General features: G+C 41.9%; 1 protein-coding gene across 1 annotated transcript in view; it reads left to right on the top strand.

Moving 5' to 3' along the window:
• AGBL1 (AGBL carboxypeptidase 1) overlaps nucleotides 1–24,832 on the top strand; it is a 924,602-nt gene that overhangs the window by 95,519 nt on the left and 804,251 nt on the right. The window contains exons 3-4 of the mRNA XM_089687659.1: nucleotides 1,284–1,430; nucleotides 2,617–2,748. Of these exons, the coding sequence (XP_089543785.1) occupies nucleotides 1,284–1,430; nucleotides 2,617–2,748 (279 nt within the window). The remainder of the gene's footprint in view (nucleotides 1–1,283; nucleotides 1,431–2,616; nucleotides 2,749–24,832) is intronic.

The following is a 24,832-nucleotide window of genomic DNA, read 5'->3' on the forward strand; positions in this document are numbered from 1 at the left end:
CTGGGTCTGGTCAGGTTTTCCTAAGCTCAGTGGTTGATTACTCCTGCCTGTCTCGGAGAAGCTTCCAGAGAATAGAAAAGGAAGGTCAACCATTGGAGTTATGAATATACTGTATCTGCTCTCAGTCAATCCCTGGGAGGGGCACCAAGAAGGTAGCAGAGGGAGAATGTTTTGGAGGCTTGTTCAGAGTGTTCATGTCCTGGGGCTGCTGCCTTTAGGATGCAACCTGTGTACTAGAGAACCAATATTAGACCTCAGTAGGTGCTTGGCAGAGAGTCTGAGGGAACCTGGATTGAAAGATACCTGCTGGAAGGCATCACTCATGGTGGCTGATCTAAAGAGGGATCCTTTTTCATATATGAGTGTCATGTCAAAGCTGGAATGGGCAACAGCTGTCCTTGGACTTTATGAGTAAGACTTTGATCTTGCATCCTAGGTGTGCATGTGCTTGGGAAAGTAAGTGCCAGAGGTTGCTGTAAGGACTGGGGCTGCTCGCATAGAGACCCAGTTTAATTGAGCATCCCCTTCCACCCCAGAAAAGGCTGAATCTAGAGGATCCTGCTTAAAGTATATCCTCCTAATATGTGTTGCTTATGTTATTGGAGTAATCTGCACCCTCTTCTCTTTCCCCTGTTTGAATTCTGCAATAGGTCCATTAAAAAGACATCTCATAGACTGAGCTTGCATTTGTTGGTGTGCTTGGAACTGTCTGGGTCAGGTAGTCTCTGTTCTATTATGGGAGAACCTGTATTTTTTTCCCATGGAGAGCGCTACATTTGTTTTAAGCCAGTACAGTGGTTTTTCGGTCAATTGACTGGAACAAGCATGCTTCTTGTGAAATCAGAAAAAGTCAGAACTGCTGATCTGTATTTCTGATCGGGACTCGTTACCCAAAAGGAACTGAAAATGCTGGATCAACTTTACAACCAAACATATTTTTCAATATGAGTTCTCGGTGACCAAAGATGAGCACCCTTTTGGCCACTAAGGGAGCAACTTTGTAGGCACAGGCTAGTGTGACCCAGCTCTTACTGGGTGCTGCTAATGCTGTAACTTACATTTGACTAATAATTCCATACAAGGCTGCTCATGGAGGCATTGTTAGACTGCTGACCTATAAAAAAAAATATATGTAGCACTGTGCATTCTTGAATTGAGTACTGAATTTGGTACTTTTTTGGAATGTAGCTCACTACAGAACAACAAAATGAAATATTGTGGTGTTGTGTTTTAAATCATAATTGACTATAATCAAGGACTCTTCTATTATCTTCCTACCAAAGGAACGCATCGCCGAATTCACTACATGATATCCAAGGGAGGAAGCGAGGCCTTACTTCAAACCTTGGTAAATCTAGCAAGATCAGAGTCCATTGACTACAGCCTCCTTATACCCCTTATCCAATTGATGGTCAAGGTGGGCCAGAGAGGTACTGTATCTGTGGGATTCTTCATATTTGGTCACCCAAAATGTATGAACCTAATTTCTTGCATAGCAATCATGTTATTAAAGAAAAAAGTACCAGAAATAACTGCTGATTTGTGCATATAGCATCACATTAACTCAGTATAATTCCTAAATAATTCTTTTTTGGTGGATTAACAGGTAAATAAAAGTCAAAATGTTATTTTTTTTGTCTTTGAAACCTACTTGGGCATACTATACTTGTTTTTGAATAGAGAGGGTTTAATTTGGCTGCAGATCTTGAAAACATTAATATAAAAGTACGGTATACATTAAAAGCCAAGTCAAGGTATGGCCATTCAGATATTTGCATATTCTTAACAAACAGTAACAGAGCTTTGAAATGAGCCCCAACTGACCTCTGTACCTGCAGGATTTGTGGAGTAATTCCTCTGCAAAGTTTACAGCAGAAATTACTTTCAAAGAGACGTATGGGAACTGAAAAAAATCAAACAGTTATATTCACCGACGTGGCTGCAGCATTGATCCCAGATACATCTGTCCCCCACCACCTCTAAGACAGAGAGCTGAGAAAATAAAAAACGCTGATCATTGAGCTCTTCAGTGAGCAGACAGCTGGTGACCGGACTTTTGCTCTGTCCCTCCAGTGCTCACTGGTGCTCTGGGTTGTGAAGGGGAAGGGAGTGGCTGGCTCAGGTTCTCAGTGGCTCACTGAAAGGCTAAGCCAGGTTGTTGGTCCAGGCTCCTGGGTAGATCCCGACCATATGGTCGACATCTTTCCTGAGCCTGGACCTGCTGAGGGACGTCAGCCAACAGCAGGTTTTATGTTGCTTATTGTTTTTGATCATGCACAGTCTTACGTATTTGATTTTTCTTGTACAAAAACCGCATGAAAACAGTACACATTAAGCCAAATGTGTTAGTTCTGTTTACTGTATGTATGAGAAACATTTTAGAGTTTGTTCCTTCAGAAATTTTTGTTTGAAAAGTCTGAATCGGATGTCTAAAGTTGTGTACACATGAAAGATATATGAAAATTGAACTATTGTGTCTCTTACGGAATCCCCCCCGCAAAAAAAAAAATGCTTATGGCCCTTTGGTATAAATTGTTGAAAGTTACATATACTACTTTGATGATCTTTGTAATAAGCTTCTGAAACACATAGTTTTTTTTTTAATTATTATTTTAGATGGACGGTTTGGGGAAAAGGCCCAAAAATTGGAAGCTATTGATGTAACCCTAAGTCTGATAAGAAGAAATCTGTCCAAGTCTGCTCATCTGACTCCATGTCTCTGCGCTGTGCAAGTATATGCTTCCAATGGTGTGTATACACTTCCGTAATTGTAGAACGCAACACTTTCTGTGCAAAAATATTACTGTTTATATTTTTTATATTTGTACTTGTACTTTGAAAGATTCAGCCTGGCCAAAATTAATATTTCAGTAATTAGGGGGATGCAGGTGGACTGAATTTCCATCAACGTCTCATCTCTCTGGACACTCCAGTTATGAGATATTCCTGAATTTCCATCTCTTTTCCCAGCTGTCTTCCTTCCTGCCTTGTAAACCTCCCTGGAAAACTGACACTCCCTTATGATGAGTACATCTAGTAGGCGTCTTGAAATGTCCCATATAGTTATCACACCACTCATGAAATACACATAAGTAACTGGTGGCTGATTTACAGCAACTATCAGGAATCCGCAAAAAAAGAAAAAAAAAAAACATTTTTGAGTAAGTTAAAATTGTTTTGGAACAAGTTTAATATAATATGTGTTACAATGTTTGTTTTATCTGTTTTAGAACATATATTGCACACACATTTTTTGTTTTAAAAATAAATACATAATAATAATAATTAAAAAAAATAATGCATAGTATAAGCTTCACAGAGCACTAAATGTTACTTAAAGTGATTCTAAAGGTTGTAATTAAAAAACAAACAAAAAAAACATGTTATACTTACCTGCACTGTGCAATGGTTTTGCACAGAGTAACCCCGATCCTCTTATTTTTGGTTCCCCCGGCAGCGTTCCTGGATCCTCCTCCTTATCAAAGGCTCCTAACAGCAAGCCTCCTGTTATGGGGGCACTTAAGCAGGCTCACTCCCAAGACCTGCTCCTGCATATGTACATTGTGCATTCTTTACACGCAGAGCACGGAATGCCCCCCCCCTCCTCATTAACTCATTCGCTGTGATTAACAGCAGCAGGAGCCAATGGCTCACACTACTGTGTGAGCCAATGAGGAGAAAGAGACCTTAGAGAGACGTGGCCCTCATGCACATTGCTGGATCGTGAGAGGGCTTAGGAAAAGTATAAGGGGGAGCTGCACACAGAAGGTTTTACCTTAATGTATAGAATGCATTAAGGTTAAAAACCTGCCTAGGCCCCTGGTTCACATATGTGCGGCCATGAAGTCCATGATTTGCACAGGCACAAGAGCCAATTCACTTGCATGGACTCCCGTGCCCTGGGACACACAGGGAATAAGTTCCTGCACAACATGGGAAGTCACAGCCCCCACTAAAACTGAGGTTCCCAGTACGATTGTGATTTCCAGTGGGGATGGTGTGCCATTAGAATTAATGGCATCTGCCTGCAGGTCCTGCATTCCTCTGCATGGGTGGTGTGGCTGCAGTGGCACCACCTGCACAGATGTGAACCAAGCCTTAGAACCACTTTAACCCTGCGTGCTGCCTCTTGGTTTCTCTTTACATGAATATTAACGTTGGATGGTAGTATTGCAATTATATGATTACTGTGGTTGGCTCCCACAGTGGTCACATGATCATGAGCCTGTCCCTCTGGCTCCCAAACACAAACAGAGACCAAGAGCTGTCAGTGACAGCTCAGTTAGTGTGCTGGAAGAACATAGTGATTGTGTTCTCAGAACTCAACTTCGGACCTCCATGGACCAGTTGGGTTTTAAGCCTCACCCACCCTGCTACCACATAAACACATTATGGTGGTGGGAAGAGGTGAAAGAGACAATAAGGAAACTTAGGGATAGCTTTGTCCAAGGGTGGACTGACAACTCATGGAGCCCCCGGACAATAGGGGATCATGGGGCCCCTGTGTCCTTGCCCAAACTCAAAAAAGCCTATGAAAAAGGTACTAGGGGCATCTCATGGGGCCCCCTACTGACCCTGGGCCCTCGGGCAGTGCCCGAGTTTCCAAATGGTCAGTCCGCACCTGGCTTTGTCTAAACCTCAGATCAAGCAACTGGTAAGGGAGGATTCAGTATGATCAATCACCCCTTTGCCTAATTTTTTATGTATGTAAACTTTATCTTAAGTTATTGACTTTTGTAGAAAACAGGTTTTGGGAAAAGCGATAGAGGAACATGCAAAAATGAGGCCAAAGCTCCACTTTCTGGCTCAAAGAGAGAATACAAAATATTAATGTGCAATATTTAACCACTTCCCATCCATACGATGTCATACGATGTCCTGGACTTTCAGTAGTTATACCAGGATGATGCCTACAGCTACAGGGGCATCATCCTGGTATTGTTTCTTAGGTCAGCTGATTCTCTTTTAAGTAAAAGCCACCCTAGCAGCTAGTTAGCCACTGGATTGCTTTTACAGGCAACGGGAGGGGTCATTTCACCAGCGTGCTATATAACTGTTTGGGAACCAGAAGGTCCCTGATCATCTCTATGATATTAGAAACCGTTAGTTATGAGTATTTTGTCACTTCTGGTTTCCTTCTTATGTTTGCTTGCCATTGGCGTCCAGTACAAGCATCAGATCAGACCAATCTTGGCCTGACCTGATGCTGTTAAGGTCAGAGGAGACAGTAAAGAGGACCTGTCACTGCTCAATGTTGTTACAATGGATTTTTACATTCCTTGTGTCAGCAATAAAAGTGATAAAAAATGTAAAGAGACAGTGTAAAAATTAGGGATGCACCGATACCAGTATCAGTATTGGTGCCAATAACAAGTATTTTCAGGAGTACTTGTACTCCTGAAAATACTCCTGATACCTTAACTCAGGCCTTGAAATTTCCACTCGCCTGCTCGCCAATGGCGAGTGGAAATTATGGTGGGGGTGAGTGTGTCCCCCAGGGCTGTCTTGCTGAGCAGGCTCGGAGCTCAGGCCGGATCTGTCATTGGCACTGGAAGCCGTCAGACTGCTCAATAGCTGAGAGCAGTGAAAGCAAAGGAAGGAGTGTGTGCTGTGCTCTCTGCCTCCCCCTAGAGTGCAGTACCCGGCTCTGTGAGTGAACAACGAAGTACTGCAACTTTTTATTGGGTGTGCGTGTGTGCGCGCCTTATTTCAGCTCACTCTGGTCACATGATCCTCTATATCAGCCAGTCTTGGCTTCAGGGGAGAGGAGAGAGCACTTAACAGTGTGTGTGTGTGTGTATGTGTGTTTGTGTGTCTGTGTATGCATGTACATGTGTATGTGTGTACGTACATGTGTGTATCTGTACATGTGTCTGCGTGTATGTACATTTATGTGGACATGTGTCTGTGTGTGTGTGCATGTACATGTGTGTGTGTTTGTGTGTATGTACGTACATGTGTCTGTGTATGTATGTACATTTATTTATTTATTTCAGGTACTTATATAGCGCCGTCAGTTTACGCAGCACTTTACACATATATATAGTGTACATTCACATCAGTCCTCAACCCTCAAGGGGCGTACAATCTAAGGTAGGGGTGTACAATCTAAGGTACATGCCACCGTCCCACCGTACTCACACGTAAAGGTCAATGCATGCGTCAGTCCTGCATGTATATGTAAACGACGATCCCACCCAGGGGCGGACTGACCATTTGGAAACTCGGGCACTGCCCGAGGGCCTGGGATCAGTAGTGGGCCCCATGAGATGCGCCTGGTGCCTTTTTCATAGGCTTTTTTGAGTTTGGGCAAGGACACAGGGGCCCCATGATCCCCTATTGCCCGGGGGCCCCATGAGTTGTCAGTCCGCCCCTGATCCCAACACACATTTGAGGTATCACAGCGAACATCAGAACGAGAGACATAATTCTAGCAGCAGACCTCCTGTGTAATTCTAAACTGGTAGCCTATAAAGGTTTTTAAAGTGTTGCCTATAGAGATTTTTAGGTGCTGTAGTTTGGCACTGTTCCCCGGGTGTACACAATTTTAAAGCGTGACATGTTAGGTAGGTATCCATTTACTCAACGTAACATCATCTTTTATATTTTGCCAAAAAATGGGTAAACCGCTGCACAAATACCATGTTACATACAAAATTGCAACACCTACCATTTTATTTTCTAGGGCCTCTGCTTAAAATATACCATATTTTTCGCTCCATAAGACGCACTTTTTTTCCCCCAAAAAAGGGGGAAAAATGTCAGTGCATCTTATGGAGCGAATATGGAGCGGCAGGTCCGGTATTTCCACCGCCGCCGTGTCAGAATACCGGGCCAGCCGCTCAGCTTTGCAGCGGGACCTTACCTGTTCCTCTATCCAGCGGCGCGCTGTCTTCACGGCTTCTGTAGTGTGGGCGCTCGGCTTGACAGCCGGGTGCCCAGTGCGCATGTGCAAGAAGCGGTCCGCTTTGTGAATGGTAAGGCGGCACCTGGGACACATGACAGGTCCCAGAAGCCGCCGGACCAATCACAAAGCGCAGCGCTTCTTGGTGATGCGCACTGGGCACCCGGCTGTCAAGCCGAGCGCCCACACTACAGAAGCCGGGAAGACAGCGCGCCGCTGGATAGAGGAACAGGTAAGATCAAAAAAAAACTCCGCGGAAGTAAGAGCGGGTACCTGTAAAATTCAGGTACCCGCTTCCCCCCCCCTCCCCAAAGGTCAGCAGTTATCTCCTGTACTGTCCACAGTCTCTGGTCATCCCCTGTACTGTGTCCGCAGTCTCTGGTCATCTCCTGTACTATGTCCGCAGTCTCTGGTCATCCCTGTGCTGTCCGCAGTCTCTGGTCATCCCTGTGCTGTCCGCAGTCTCTGGTCATCCCTGTGCTGTCCGCAGTCTCTGGTCATCCCCTGTACTGTGTCCGCAGTCTCTGGTCATCTCCTGTACTGTGTCCGCAGTCTCTGGTCATCTCCTGTACTGTGTCCGCAGTCTCTGGTCATCTCCTGTACTGTGTCCGCAGTCTCTGGTCATCTCCTGTACTGTGTCCGCAGTCTCTGGTCATCTCCTGTACTGTGTCCGCAGTCTCTGGTCATCTCCTGTACTGTGTCCGCAGTCTCTGGTCATCTCCTGTACTGTGTCCGCAGTCTCTGGTCATCCCCTGTATTATGTCCGCAGTCTCTGGTCATCTCCTGTACTGTGTCCGCAGTCTCTGGTCATCTCCTGTACTATGTCCGCAGTCCGTTAGTTCAGCATATTTTTTTTCCTGTTTTCAGCCTCTATAACCTAGGTGCGTCTTATGGTCAGGTGCATCTTATGGAGCGAAAAATACGGTATATAAAAGTTGGGGGTCTAAGTAATTTTCTAGCAAAAATTGATGATTTTTACATGTAGGAGAGAAATGTTAGCATTGGCCTAGGTGGGGTGTAGTTAAAAATTATCTAATAATAAAAAAGAGTAGTATTTAATTTTTGTTGACCATAATAAAGAAAAAATATTTTCAAAGTCATTAAGCATTCCCTTTATAGCAGGCTTTGCTGTGAAGCTGGCAAGTAATATATATTACAGCAACATTATATCCATTTCTATAAAGTGCTACTGGAATGGACGAGTGTTGAACGATTCCCCCAGCAGAACACTTTGTAGGCAGATATTATGTGAAGAGGTCAACAGGAACATTTACTGAATGATCAACGACGTTTGTCAGCTGTTTGTGTCACTTCGCCAAACCAATGATGATGCCTTTTGGCACGTGTATGTCACTTAAAAGAGTCTGAGTGTTTCCCAGCCATCCTAATTAATTGTTTTCTGCCATTTACCTTTCTTAAAATAAGCTCATGCTAGATTTCCAAATGTTACTATCAGCAAACTTATTTGGCAGTCACCTGCCAGACTGAAGAAGATGATGAGATATGGACCACTGTGCACTAATGCACTCTGTGGTCTATGTGTCAAAGGGACTCTGGAATCCACCCAAGTCAAAACTAGGAAGGGGATTCATTGTAGATCCAAGAATGCAATTAAAGGCAACATATAGCTGTCAGCTATTAGAAAGTAAGAATATTTGTGTAGCGTTAAACTAAAGAGCAAAATACAATCAGTAAATAATATACATATTAATATATAGAATGCACAAATAGGCATACTGCAAATATTTTATGATACTTTATAAATACTTTATATGTATTTTTATACTTTTAGGGTCAGTCTATGAAAGGGATAGTGTCAGTATATATATATATATATATATATATATATATATATATACAGTAAATATAAAAATATATATATATATATATATTTGTATATATATATATATATATGTATGTATACACAGTGAATATATATATATATATATATATATATATACTGTATATACCCCAATCAGCCATAATTTTATGACCACTGACAGGTTAAGTGAATAACAATGATTATCTTGTTACAATGGCATCGGTGGGATTTATTGGACAGCAAGTGAACATGTTGTCCCTGATGTTGATTTGCTGAAATCATAAAAAAATGGGTATTGCAGTTTGTAGTGTATGGGACAGCGTAGCTGTAGACCGGTCATCATACCCATGCTATATATGTAAAAAGGTGGGTAAGTGAGCGCAAACAGATCAAGTGAGCAGCTAACATACAGGGTAATCCTCAATAACTTAGAATGTAAAAATGTAAATGGGGTATGTAGCGCTAAACAGTGAATAACAAGCAAGAACGGTGTCACCATATATAATAATAATTCAATAGTTCATATGATGTGGCAAAAAGGAAGATGGATATGATCCAATAATGCTCCGAATCCCATTCATTAGAATAAGAGAAAATTAGTAAGGTTGTGCGCTTACCACAAGTACACACAATATGAGCATTGTATGCAAAATAAACAGCAACCGGACGTCACGGTCTGGTCAGCAGCCTGGGCAGCATCTGGTCATATGAGGACATCTGTATCACAGGTCCAACGCTGTCCACGCCCCCTCTGGCTCTCAAATCCAAATCGCCACCTTGCAAGGCTCATTAAAAAATGAGCCGGGAGGCAAGAAAGTGCTAATAGTGAAGTACGTTTATTAAGAGCATAAGCAGTTTTCAAAACGAGTATTAGCTCGAAACATGTTAGGGCATCCACCCTACTGACGCCTTTGCTACTAGGGAGCTACTAGCCACCAGGGAATACCTTCACCAGACCTGGATGAGTATCTTTGTCATCACATATTTTACTTTATGTTTTTATGCTGATGATACTACTAGCCACCAGGGACTTATTTATTGGACCTGGATGTATATGGTCTGCATGCTGTTTGAACCACTCACCACCAGGGAGCCTATCTATTGGGCCTGGATGTATGCTTTTACCGATGTGAGTTCTTGTTGTTTTAGCTCACTGCTTATGCTCTTAATAAACGTACTTCACTATTAGCACTTTATCACTAAAGTGACTAAAGTGATTTATCACCTGTGGTCAGGTGCATTGCTTTAATCAATCTCAATGCACTGTCAGACACATGAATGGCTGATGTTCGACTCGAACATCAAGCCCAACAGCATTCCTTCGGTCTAGTGGAGTCCATGCCTGGATGGGTGAGGGCTGTTTTGATGGAAAAATGGGGACCTACTCAATATTAGATGGATGGTCATAAAGTTATGGCTCATCTGTGTATAATATATGTGTGTATATATTTTTATATATATATATATATATATATACACACTATATTGCCAAAAGTATTGGGCCAGCCCTCCAAATCATTGAATTCAGGTGTTCCAATCACCTCCATGGCCACAGGGCCACAGGTGTATAAAATCAAGCACCCAGGGGTGTAGACTGCTTCTACAAACATTTGTGAAAGAATGGGTCGCTCTCAGGAGCTCAGTGAATTCAAGTGTGGTACCGTGACAGGTTGTCACCTGTGCAATAGGTCCATGCATGAAATTTCCTTGCTACTAAATATTCCACAATCAACTGTTAGTGGTATTATAACAAAGTGGAAGCAACTGGAAACAACAGCAACTCAGCCACCAAGTGGTAGGCCACGTAACATGACAGAGCGGGGTCAGCACATGCTGAAGTGCACAGTGTGCATGAAGTCGCCAACTGTCTGCAGAGTCAATAGCAAAAGACCTCCAAACTATGTGTGACCTTCAGATTAGCACAACAACATATATACACTATATTGCCAAACATATTGGGACACCTGCCTTTACACATATATGAACTTTAATGGCATCCCAGTCTTAGTCCTTAGGGCTCATATATATATATATATATATATATATATACAGTTGCAAGAAAAAGTATGTGAACCCCTTGGGATTCCGTGGCGTTTTGCATGAATTGGGCATAAAATGTGCTCTGAACGTCATCTAAGTCACAACAATAGAAGAACGCAGTCTGCTGAACATAATACTACACAAACATTAGATGTTGAAATGGTTTAATTGCACATAACATGTAAACATTCACAGTGCAGGGAGGAAAAAGTATGTGAACCTTTGGACTTAATAACTGGTTGTCCCTCCTTTGGCAGCAATAACCTCAACCAAACATTTCCTGTAGTTGCAGATTAGACCTGCACAACGATCTGGAGTCATTTTGTCCACTCCTCTTCACAAAACTGTTTCAGTGTAGCAATATTCTTGGGATGTCTGGTGTGAATCGCTCTCTTAAGGTCATGCCACAGCATTTCAATCGGGTTGAGGTCAGGACTCTGACTGGGCCACTCCAGAAGGCGTATTCTGTGCTGTTGCAGCCATTGTTTTGTTGAATTACTTGTATGCTTTGGGTCATTGTCCTGTTGCCTCACCCGTCCTCTGCGGAGCTTCAGTTGGCGGACAGATGGTCGTACGTTTTCCTGCAAAATGTCTTGATAAACTCTGGAATTCATTTTCCCATCAATGACAACAATCCGTCCAGGTCCTGAGGCAGCAAAGCAGCCCCAGACCATGATGCTCCCTCCGCCATGTTTTACAGTGGGGATGAGGTTTTGATGTTGGTGTGCTGTGCCTTTTTTTCTCCACACATAGTGTTGTGTGTTCTTCCCAAACAACTCAATCTTGGTTTCATCTGTCCACAGTATATTTTGCCAGTAGTGCTGTGGAACATCCAGGTGCTCTTTTGCAAACTTCCAACGTGCTGAAATCTTCTTTTTGGACAGCAATGGCTTCCTCCGTGGTGTCCTCCCATGAACTCCATTCTTGTTTAATGTTTTCTTTATTGTAGATGTGTCAACAAAAATGTTAGCATGTGCCAGAGATTTCTGTAGGTCTTACGCTGACACTCTGGGATTCTTCTTTACCTCATGCAGCATTCTGCGCTGTGCTCTTGCAGTCATTTTTACAGGACGACCACGCCTAGGGAGAGTAGCAACAGTGCTAAACTTTCTCCATTTGTAGACAGTCTGTCTTACCATGGACACATGAACATCAAGGCTTTTGGAGATACTTTTGTAACCCTTTCCAGCTTCATGCAAGTCAACAATTCTTGATCGTAGGTCTTCTGAGAGCTCTTTTCTGCGAGGCATGGTTCACATCAGACAGTGCTTCTTGAAACCAGTAATCCCAAAACAGGTGTGTGTTTTTTAAGGAAGGACAGCTGTCAGCAACACATCCAATATCATCACACTGATTGGAGTCAAGGTTGGCTCACTCTTGGCTCCAATGTGCTCTGGGAGAAGTCATTAAGCTAGGGCCTCACATACTTTTTCCTCCCTGCACTGTGAATGTTTACATGTTATGTGCAATTAAACCATGGCAACATCTAATGTTTGTGTAGTATTATGTTCAGCAGACTGTGTTCTTCTATTGTTGTGACTTAGATGACGTTCAGAGCACATTTTATGCCCAATTCATGCAAAACTCCACGTAATCCCAAGGGGTTCACATACTTTTTCTTGCAACTGTATATATATATATATATATATATATATATATATATATATATAATTTTTTTTCCTTTTAATTATTTTTTTTCCATTTTATTGATTGAACTAGATGGACTTTCATCAATCAGACTGCCTATGTTACTATCCATACAGTACTGTGCAAAAAGTTTTAGGCAGGTGTGAAGAAATGCTGTAATGTAAGAATGCTTTCAACAATCTATAATTTCATTATTTTTATCAATTTACAAAATGCAAAGTGAGCAAACAGAAGAAAAATCTAAATCAAATCAATATTTGGTGTAACTACCCTTTGACTTCAATGCAGCATCAGTTCTTACATTTGCACACTTTGTACACATGCACAAAGCCAGGGATTTTGTAGGATTAGAGTCAGGTGTATGATTACCAATTACACCAAGCAGGTGGTAATAATCATCAATTTCATATATAGGTTGAATCACAGTCATTAACTGAAACAGAATCAGTTGTGTAGGAGGCTTAAAACTGGGTGAGGAACATCCAAACTCTATTAACAAGGTGAGGTTGTGGAAATCCATTTTATGTCACAGGTTACATACCATGGTAAGACTGAACACCTCAACAAGACACAAGGTAGTTATACTGCCTCCACAAGGTCTCTCTCAGGAAAAGATTTCAAAGCAGACAGAGGTTTCAAGAGAAGAGGAGATTAAGGGGGATATGATCTCCATGTATAATACATCAGTGGTTCATATAGTGAACTCGGTGTAGAGCTATTCACCCTGAGGTCATCACAGAGGACAAGGGGACACTCTTTACGCCTGGAGGAAAAGAAATGTAATCTCCAAACATGGAAAGGTTTCTTCACAGTGAGAGCTGTGAAAATGTGGAATAGACTCCCTCAAAAGTTGGTTCTGGCCAGCTCAGTGGATCACTTTAAAAAAGGCCTGGATTCTTTCTTGGATACACAAAATAATACTGGATACTAACATTTATAGGTAAACTTGATCCAGGGAATATCTGATTGCCTCTCAGGGAATCAGGAAGGATTTTTTTCCCCTGCAGGAGCAAATTGGATCATGCCTTGCTGGTTTTTTTGCCTTCCTCTGGATCAACTGTATTTGTTTTTTGTAATGGTTGAACTGGATGGACTTTTGTCTTTTTTCAGCCACACTAACTATGTGATAAGATGTGCTGTTCAAGCTCTTTTGAAGAAGCGCAAAGAAACGGGCAACGTTGAGAACTGTATACACAGCGGTTAGCCAAAGAAACCTAATGTAGCAGATGAAAGACACATCATGATTTTTTCCCTTCGACAGTGGAAGATGTCTAGCAGTGCCATCGGTACAGAACTTGCAGAAACCAGTGGGACTCAGGTAAACACATCTGTTGTCTGGTGAAGTCTGGTCAGAAGTGGTCTTCATGGAAAAATTGCGGCCAAAAAGCCAAACCTTTGACAAGGACACAACAAGGCTAATGAACTCAACTATGCATGAAAACAGGAACTGCGGTGCAGAAAAACAGCAGCAGGTGTTCTGGACTGATGAGTCAAAATTTGAAATATTTGGCTGTATAAGGACACAGTTTGTTCAGCTGGAGAGCAGTAAAATAATGAATGTCTGCAGGCAACAGTGAACCATGATGGAGGTTCCCTGTAAGTTTGAGGCTGCATTTCTGCAAATGGATTTTGAAATTTGGTCAGGATCAATGGTGTCTTCAGTGCTTAGAGATACAGGCATATAATCACCCATAATTTATAGAAAAATATATATTGATGTGATGCTCATGTAGTATAGTGCACCTTCCTCAGATGGCTAAAAAATTATAATAAACTTCGCAAAGGTGAGAAGAAAAAAGCAGAAATTATACTACAGACCACCTCCTTCCTTCTCAAATTTAAAGGTTGTACAACCTACCTGCCGAGTTCCTTCAAAAACTGTGTGCAAGTGTACCTAGAAGAACTGATGCTGTTTTGAAAGCAAAGGGTAGTCACACCAAATATTGATTTGATTTGGATTTCTCTTCTGTCCATTTACTTTCCATTTTTTTGCTGATAAAAATAAACTATTAACACTTCTATTCCTAAAAGCATTTTTAATTTTACCTTGCTTCATACCTCCAGCAGACTTGCACATACTGCCAAATATGTAATCCAGCAAATTAATGGGATGGAGCACAGGTCTTTCTGAATCTCTTTTATTCAGAATTAAATATCACAGGGAACAACAGTTGCAGACAACACTGTCCTTCCACAAGTGATCAAAAGCAAAAACTGAATATATTATATGAGGTGCGACACGTTACTTCTCAGAATGCAGTGGCACCCATCAGTGCTGATCAGTGCGCCCTATCAGTGCTGCCTAGCAGTGCCACTTATCAGTGCCCATCAGTGCTCAGCAGTCAGGGCTGTCAGTCAGTGCAGTCAGTCAGCGCCGCCCATCATTGCCTCCTATCAGTGCCTATCAGTGCTTCACAAGAGAACTACTTTGAAGATGACAACAACCACTAGTGTATAGGTAAGCAAATATGTTTTTTTACATTCTGGGAATTAAATTTTCACAGCTCGCATAAACTCGCTCCAGAAGTGGAACAACTCACACAGCCATTAATAATGAGGTAAATCCACAATGTAACCCTTCCATCACCATGTTAATACCTATACACACACCATCATCTTTCATCTTCTACAAGATGAAAGTTTAATAGAAAACAGATCAAGTTTCACTTGTTGGATACTTTGTGGAGTGTGTATAGGTATGAGGGGATTAACATGGTGATGGAATGGCTACCCGGAAATACAAAATCATGTACAGGTGAAACTCGAAAAATTAGAATATCGTGCAAAAGTTCATTTTTTCAGTAATGCAACTTAAAAGGTGAAACTAATATATGAGACTCATTACATGCAAAGCAAGATAGTTCAAGCTAAAATATGATTTGTCATATTTGTGATAATTATGGCTTACAGCTCATGAAAACCCCAAATCCACAATCTCAGAAAATTAGAATATTGTGAAAAGGTGCAATATTCTCGGCTCAAAGTGTTCCACTCTAATCAGCTAATTAAGCCATAACACCTGCAAAGGGTTCCTGAGCCTTTAAATGGTCTCTCAGTCTGGTTCAGTAGGAATAACAATCATGGGAAAGACTGCTGACCTGACAGTTGTGCAGAAAATCATCATTGACACCCTCCATAAGGAGGGAAAGCCTCAAAAGGTAATTGCAAAAGAAGTTGAATGAAATTATGTGGAAGGGAAAAGTGTGGAAGAAAAAGGTGCACAAGCAGCAGGGATGACCGCAGCCTGGAGAGGATTGTCAGGAAAAGGCCATTCAAAAGTGTTGGGGACTTTCACAAGGAGTGGACTGAGGCTGGAGTCAGTGCATCAAGAGCCACCACACACAGACGGATCCTGGACATGGACTTCAGATGTCGTATTCCTCTTGTCAAGCCGCTCCTGAACAACAAACAACGTCAGAAGCGTCTTACCTGGGCTAAAGAAAAATAGATCTGGTCTGTTGCTCAGTGGTCCAAAATCCTCTTTTCTGATGAGAGCAACTTTTGCATCTCATTTGGAAACCAAGGACCCAGAGAATGGATGAAGAATGGAGAGGCACACACTGCAAGATGCTTGAGGTCCAGTGTGAAGTTTCCACAGTCTGTGTTGATTTGGGGAGCCATGTCATCTGCTGGTGTTGGTCCACTGTGCTTCATTACGTCCAGGGTCAACGCAACCGTCTACCAGGAGATTTTGGAGCACTTCAAGCTTCCTTCCACAGACGAGCTTTATGGGGATGCTGACTTCATTTTCCAGCAGGACTTGGCACCTGCCCACACTGCCAAAAGCACCAAAACTTGGTTAAATGACCGTGGGATTACTGTGCTTGATTGGCCAGCAAACTCGCCTGACCTGAACCCCATAGAAAATCTATGGGGCATTGCCAAGAGAAAGATGAGAGACATGAGACCGCTATTGAAGCATCCTGGTCTTCCATAACACCTCAGCAGTGCCACAAGCTGATAGCTTCCATGCTAGGCCACATTGAGGCAGTAATTGCTGCAAAAGGAGCCCAAACCAAGTACTGAGTACATATGCATGCTTATACTTTTCAGACGTCCGATATTGTTCTATGTACAATCCTTGTTTTATTGATTGCATGTAATATTCTCATTTTCTGAGATTGTGGATTTGGGGTTTTCATGAGCTGTAAGCCATAATCATCAGAATTATGACAAATCACGTCTTGAACTATCTTGCTTTGCATGTAATGAGTCTATCTCATATATTAGTTTCACCTTTTAAGTTGCATTACTGAAATAAATAAACTTTTGCACGATATTAAAATTTTTCGAGTTTCACCTGTATATATACGTGATTTCGCACACCCCTGCTGCTCTGTAGCAGTATATCTGCTATAGAGTGGCGAGGATGTGGTGTAATAATGCTCATTGCTCTGCAGGGATGTCTGCAGTAATGAAATGCTCATTACTTCTGGTTTCTTAGACCATAAAGATGATTGAAGCCATTACAGTCTTTGATCAGCTCTATGATCAGCTAGACGAACCGCTGGCTGTACTCTTGGGTTCCCTGATGAGAATGGAGAGCCCGAGAGACACAGAAGGCAACGAGGGATGGGAGAAGTGCAAGGGGCAGGGCTGTGGATAAGGGGGTACTACCAGGCCTCATGTATGGGGCCCAGGCAGCTGGGTAAATCAGAGGTGGGCAGGGAGGGTGATCGGTGTGGCAGGGGGGCAATTACTGGAATCGATTCCCTGTATGGTTCTCTCTGCTGCAACTGAAAGCTGGCTTCTTCTCCTCCTCCTTCAGGATGGAGAGTGGTGAAAGGGGCCCATTTACCAGCCCCTTCCTTTCCTGTATGAACACAATGAGTAAGCAATATTGATCGCTTACTGTGTTCATTAATTTTTTGGGCGAGGGGGGCTGTCAAGTTGGCTGTATGGGGGCCCGTGGTTTCTAATAACAGCTATGGCTAGGGGAACATCCCCTCCCGCTGACTGTAATAGCAATCCAGCAGATAATTAACTGCTAGGATTGCTTTTATAGCAAAGCCAACCGCCGGCTGTAAAAAACAATACATCATCCTGGTAAACCAACTCATGTCCAACATTGTAGCGGTATGTTGCAGTTATTTTTAGTTTATTAAGTTATTTCTGTTTTGAATCATATCACACGGATTACAAAAACACTCCAAGTTAAATGTGTTCCTTTATGTACATATTATGTATTAATTTATAAAACAGTTTTTTTTGATACATGAATATTTCTGAAATATACAGTGTGGCCCTCCTACTGAAAAGTTTGGAGAACCCTGCTTTAAATTGTAAGCGATGACGAGGAAGGCCCCCTTTACTCTCTTGTCTTGAATTGTATTGTAGCTGTACTGTCTCCCTTTATTTTGTAAAACACTGAGAAATTGCTGGTGCTATATAATACAATATTATTTTAAATAGGATTTATATAGAGCCAACAGTTTGTGCAGGGCTTTATAAAATAGAGGGAGACAGCACAGTTATCATACAATACATTAGTTTTAAAATTGAGCTTTTAGTAAAACATTGAAAAAGGGCGAACAGGCAGGAATTTTAATGCAAAAAAGACATGCTTTGTCTGCATTAAAGTTATCTACCTGCCTATATCAGTGAAAAAACAGGTTTGCGCTCATATTAACAACCCAATTATAAATATATCCACAATATATAATCACATTAATAATAAAAATAATTAATAGTGTCCAAATAAATTGTGAAAAAATATATATGTATATACTGTATATGTGCCAAAAAAGTCCAAACACTAAGAAAGGGCAATCTTTTTCTTTGTGTCTTAAACGATTTTCCCTTTCAAATTAATATCTCTGTGTCCAACCAAATTCACCGTGCAATAATCCACCACCAGATAAATTAAATGAACTCACCAGAGCAATATGCTGATCAAGTTATAAATCAGCATAAGCGCTTTGTGCTCTGGGAGCAATACTCTGCAGGAGAATAATCAGCAATGTTAATTTATTCCGTATGGTCCTTGCCTCTTCATATGCTCAGAATGGTACTCGGAAGTCAAGAGAGGGAAAGCTCATGGTGCAATATCGTTAAAAACAATTTTTTATTTAAAATCAACCATTACACCTTTTGGACATTTGGACAAAACACGTAGGGCAGAGCTTGTGGATGTGACGTCACGACGTTCCCTGAGCTATCGGCGTCCATGGATGCTGGAGGAGACTGGGTTTGTTTGACACTGAGAACGCTGTTTTGTGCTGGTCTCGGCTTAGACACCGTTGATTGTGAGTGTAATGGTTGATTTTAAATAAAAAATTGTATAGTGAGCCACGCAGACGCAGCTCACTGTACCAATTCGACAATGCTGAATCTGAATTAACTCCTGCGCATGCATGGTAGTGATGTCATCCCCACACAACCAATGAAAGTTGCCAGTGATCGAGACCCAGAAGCCGACCACCCGAAGATGTCAGCAGCCAGGTTGGGAGCTCCAGGACGCTGCAGCACTGGATCCAAGGTGAGTATAGTTATGATTTAAGCAACCTATTGTGACACAATTGCAGCAGAGAAACACACGTATACAGTACATCTATATCTATATCTACACACTCAACCATAGTGCTATGCACACCCACGTAGTATTGAGCAGGTCCAATATTAGGCCACCAAAACAGCCCTGACCCATCAAGGCATGTATGCCATTAGACCTTAGAAGGTGGTATCTGGTACCAAGCTTTCAGTAGCAGATCCTTAAGTCCTGTAAGTTGCGAGGTGCGACTTCCATGGATTTCTAGTATATCCCACAGATGCTTGATTGAACTGAGATCTGGAGAATTTGGAGGCCAAGGCAACATCTTAAACTCGTTCTTATGTTCCTCAAACCATTCTTGAGCCATTTTTGCAGTGTGGCAGGGCGCTTTATCCTGTTGAAAGAGACCACTGCCATTAGGGAATACCAATTCCATGAAGGGTGTACTTGGTCAGCAACAATGTTTAGGTAGTTGGTACGTGTCAAAGTAACATTCACATGAATGTCAGGACCCAAGGTTTTCCAGCAGAACATTGTCTAAAACATCAAATTCCCTCAGTTGGCTTGCCTTCTTCCCATTCTGCATCCTGGTGCCATTTCTTCCTCAGATAAGCAATGCACACTCACCCAGTCATCCACACAATGTAAATGAAACATGATTCATCAGATCAGGTCACTTTCTTCCATTGCTCCATGGTCCAGTTCTAATGCTCATGTGCCCATTGTAGGTACTTTTGGCTGTGGACATGGGTCAGCATGGGCACCCTGACTGGTCTGTTGCTACACAGCCCCATAAACAACAATCTGCAGTGTATTCTTCTGCTTTCAACCCATCAACTTCAGGGACAGCATGTTTGTTTACTTGCTGTCTAATATATCACATTCAGATGTCATTGTAAAGAAATAATCAGTGTTAGGCATGAACTTTTCATTTTAGGAGATTCGGATGTATATGAATCTCTGAATGGACATAATAACGAATATCAATGAATCCAACCAAAAAGTTATAATGAAATTACCGAGTACATTCACTTAATTCGCTTCAGTCAGACGATGTCACATGTTAGCATAGTAGTTCAGGCCCATGGGGAAATGAATTCAATTTTCAAATTCACTCTATAATTCGGACGGTAAATTTGTGCTTAAATTGTCTTTGTAATTGTCACAGTCAGTCAGTTCAGTTCCACAGTCTAATGCAATATTTGGGTTTGAAAAATTCGGGAAAGCTGAATTTTGCATTATTTATTCTGTTGAGTTTGAAAATATTGAATCCTACTGAACAGTTTTGATATATGAATATCGAATCCACCAGAAATATACAGCAATCTTTCGAATAAAAACTGCAACATTTTTCGAATCCACCCGGGCCAACGAATATACAAAACGAATGCTGAAGATACGAAATAACAAATATGATGAAACAAAACTCTTCAATAAATGAATGCATACGAAGCCAAACTGAAATTTCTTGGCATGCACATTTCTAAACAATGTTATTTACGTCACCTGTCAGTGGTCATATAATTATGGCTGATCAGTGTGTGTATATATTATTCATCCTGTCAGTCAAGCATCACTTGCTTAAAAAAAATCATGACTAAAGAAAATCTTTTTCTTGTGTATTTGTATACTGCATGGATAGAATGGCGCAGTCGTGCTCAGCATTAAGTGAAAAGCTTTTCTGACCTATTCACACCTATGAAAGGAACATTATCATAGAACATCCAGTTCCCTGATTCCTCAGCAGCAAACAGAGAAAAAAAATTATATTTACAAGTCATACACACTGAGAAAAAAGCACCTGAGATACATTCACGGGTAATATGAAACAAAATAAACACAGCGCCAAAGATACCTACAAAAATATATTAAACAACTTGCAGTGAAAATTAATTCATATGATGACAACATAAAAATTAAAGTGCTCTGTGCCACTTTTAAAGCTGAAATCTGGGATAAGCAAATTTAATACAACAGTCCTGTGTATTCTTCCTGGAATCTTGGTGTGTTTTGTGAATACCATCCAGATCTGTGCAGGCATGCAGTCTGAGACTTTACCTCTCTGCAATAAAGACCAGTCACTGCAGCTCCCTCTCCTTCAGCAGGGTGACTGGTCTTGTCTCCGCCCCTCCTGTAGTTTTCTGCAGGCAGCCTGTAGTAGGAGGAGCTAACAGGTCCCTCCCACAGCTCTGCTCTCTGCACAGCAGAGTGTACAGCACAGTGGCGATGTCACTTCTACTTTTATAGGACAATACCTAGTAGGGATCCACCAATTTTGAACTGTGAGTACGAATACCGATACTTTTGGTCAAGTACTCGCCGATATCAAGTACCAATATTTTGTGGTGTGATTTGCGTCATTATAAAATACATAGACGCAAATAGTACTGCATTTTGTTTGAATTTTTTTATACAGATTCTTGGTAATGAGACATCTGGGGTCTATTCAATTTATTTTCATCTGGCATCCACTGAAACTAATGGATCACAGGAAGTGAGGGAAAGATTCCCCAAAAAGGTATTTACAAAATATATAATTAAAATATCAGATTCTTAGAGAAGAGGGGGATAGGAGTAGAGTTACAAAACGTGGGTGGGGATTGTAAAGGTCCACTTTTAATATCAAGCTCCATGTATTTAAATACTGTAAAAAATACTTATCAAAGTGGTGTACTTGCCTCAATCCAAAGCACCTAGTATGATTTCTGTCCCCTCTATCATTCCTCTGTTACCTGCACAAGTCACTTCTGACAGTCGATGCTGACACCAGACCATCCCAAGAGATGGCCCTGCCCCACCTCCAGCACACAGTAGGTGATTGACAGCCACAGCTGTGCATGTTACACAATGAAACTGTGTAGAAGAGAGTGTGCCCATTCCCTCCATCAGATCTCAGATTACACTCAGCTCCCTGCTCTATGCTTTGCAGTGTGTAACATCAGATCCCCACCCCCTGCCTTCTACAGTTCAGAAATGCTGTGTAAAGTCTGGACTTTGAATGGCTGTAGAGAAGAGAGGGTGGAAGATAAACAAATACAATTTATGTCGGAGAGTTTGTTTCATCTCTGTGTAACACTTAAAGCTAGCCACTTAACTGGGTATACAGTATGTTTTGGACAGTTAATGCAAACAAGGTATGTGGAAGACGGTGAATCCTGCCATAAACTATATTTTCCAACTGAACATTTATAGTAGGGAAACAGAGGTGTGTAGACTTTTTATATCCACTGTATATAAGGGTTTACAATCATATTAAAAGAGAAGTATGGATAAAACTCATTTGGCTATTCTTCTCCTGTTGTTCACAGGAGTGTACTTAGTTCTGTACTCCTGTGACCCAGATTCAGCCAACAGCGGGCTAAAGGCTGACGTCAAAGAGCTGGTCCAGGCTCTGCAGGAATCTCAAGTTAAATAAAGTTGGGATCTGCTCAGATGCCTGACCAGCATCTAGCATAGCCTCTCAGCACACTGAAGAAAGCCTGAGCCAGCCGCTCCTGCCCCTTCCCAGTACGATGCTCCAGTCAGTGCTGGAGGGGCAGTGTCAGGGATCCCGGTCTTTGCCACGGCGCGCGAATCTGCGCATGAGCGGATCGCCCAGGTACACGGGCGCGCGCCTGGCACCAATGATGGTGCAGGGCGCGCTATTTAAACCGGCCAGGCAATGTCCTCATTGCCGCAAGGTCTTGTTCCTGTTCCTGTGTTCCTGTAAAGTACGTTTCCTTGTTGCCAAACTCTGCCTGTGCTGATTTATGCTGACCCTCTCCTGCTCTGACCCCCGGCTAGTCCTTGACCATTCCTCTGCCTGTAGTTACTGCTATTTGGACCCTCTGTTACTGAACCCAGCATGTGACCTGACTACTCTTTGCCTGCTGCTTGGTACCGCACCTGTCCCCACTGTTACCGACCCGGCTAGTCTGACCACGCTCACTCCTAGCAGTCATCCATCCATCCCGCTCGGACCTGGACCCGTCAGCCCCTTCACAGCAGGCTCATCCCGGGCACATACCCTCAGCGGGTCCCCTCTACCATAGCTGGGTGTGCCCAGGAGCGTGACCTGGTTCCAGTCTTGCACCAAGTCCATCCCCACCATCAGGCGCTCTGGTGAAAAGGCAGACTGGGATGAGACTCCGCGTCCTGGGGAATCCTGTGCTGTGGACCACTAGAGATCCCGTTGGGCGGGACCTGACAGGCAGAGCAGAGATTGGTGACTGACTGGCTATTTGCCCAGACCAATCCGTGAAGTGAGCAATCAGCGGTCTTTGATTGCTCAGTTCTCAGAGTAGAGCCTCCCTGGGACAGCTGCAGCATGAGATCGATACTAATTGCTTGCCACTCCTGGTGATGACATCATGTCGAAACATGTAGGGTGGAGACACATTGGAGTGATGTCATATTGCACGAGCCTGTCCGCTCGCAACCAGAGACCAACAGAGTGTTTGCTCTGTAATCCTTAGTGTCAGGCATAACACTGGAAGATGTAAGTGTGCTGTACATGTATTTGAAATACATTGTGAAGGAGTTTTACATCATGTTGCACTCTATGTGCTATTCTCTTGATTTAGACAAGTACATACTAGCATTATACCTGAATGCCTGGAGATGCTTAGTCATTTACTGGCAGGAGAGAGAGTCTGCTAGCTTACCTTTGATGGAAGAGTGGGGCTGTATGTATGAATATTTAATATTAATAACAACTTATTATTCAATTGTGATTTGTGGGTGAGTACCCCATTTTTTAAGGTGGAGGACACAAGCTGTGGATTTAAGAACAACAGAAGAACTGTTGGTACTAAGCACTTGGCACTTTAACGATGGACTGAAGATTGTGGAGTTTTTGTGGAGTATTGTTTTTTTATATATTTTTATTATTTTTTAACACTTGAACATATGGACACTTTTGGTATGAGTTTTAGAGATGAACTGTAATAGTATTCAATTATTATTTGATTATTGATGAATTTTTACATATGGTGTATGAATGTTTTCATGATATTTAGCAGCTCTGATAGCAATCATGCACGGTTGTATTTAATTTAATGTATTATAGTGTGCATGTTCCTTTGATTTATCAGCGTGCTCACAAATGTCTTGTATTCATCAGATTGATGCTCTAGGTGAGTATGTATGTTTGTTTTGTTTTTTTCATTCCCCCACTTCACTTTTAAATACTGTACATTTTTAATTTTTGTTCTGTAATACAAGAGCCTTCTAGACAAATAATAAAAAAGCTATTATACAGCTGTGATTAATGCAAGCTTACTGCACATAGTAAAATAGAATATCATAATTCTGGGAAATTTGTATAAGCTCCAAATTCAATGATAAGTGTCATTGAACTGAATGTATGCCTTATTTTCCTATAAATTGAATTACAAAAAATCAGAAGTACCATTTTTTTTAAAAGGTCAGATTTTGTTAACCCTAGAAGATACTTCTACTATGTATTAGGCTGGTTTATCCCTTCTGATTGATAATCCGCACATAGTTAAAAGAAAAAGTTATAATCCTATACCCACAGTTGATCCAGAGGAAGGCAAAAAAAACCAGCAAAACATGATCCAATTTTCTCCTGCAGGGGAAAAAATTCCTTACTGATCCCCTGAGAGGCAATCGGGTATTCCCTGGATCAACGTTACCTATAAATGTTAGTATCCAGTTATATTCTGTGTATCCAGGAAAGAATCAAAGCTTTTTTTAAACCAATCCACCGAGCTGGCCAGAACCAACTCTTCAGGGAGTCTATTCCACATTTTCACAGCTCTTACTGTGAAGAAACCTTTCCGTGTTTCCGTGTTTGGAGATTAAATTTATTTTCCTCCAGACGTAAAGAGTGCCCCCTTGTCCTCTGTGATGACCTCAGGGTGAATAGCTCTACACCGAGTTCCAGGGGCGGACTGACCATTTGGAAACTCGGGCACTGCCAGAGGGC

The sequence above is a fragment of the Staurois parvus genome, unplaced genomic scaffold (genome assembly GCF_062004578.1).
Source record: "Staurois parvus isolate SC_StPar_1 unplaced genomic scaffold, SC_StPar_1.0 ptg000432l, whole genome shotgun sequence".
NCBI lineage: Eukaryota > Metazoa > Chordata > Amphibia > Anura > Ranidae > Staurois > Staurois parvus.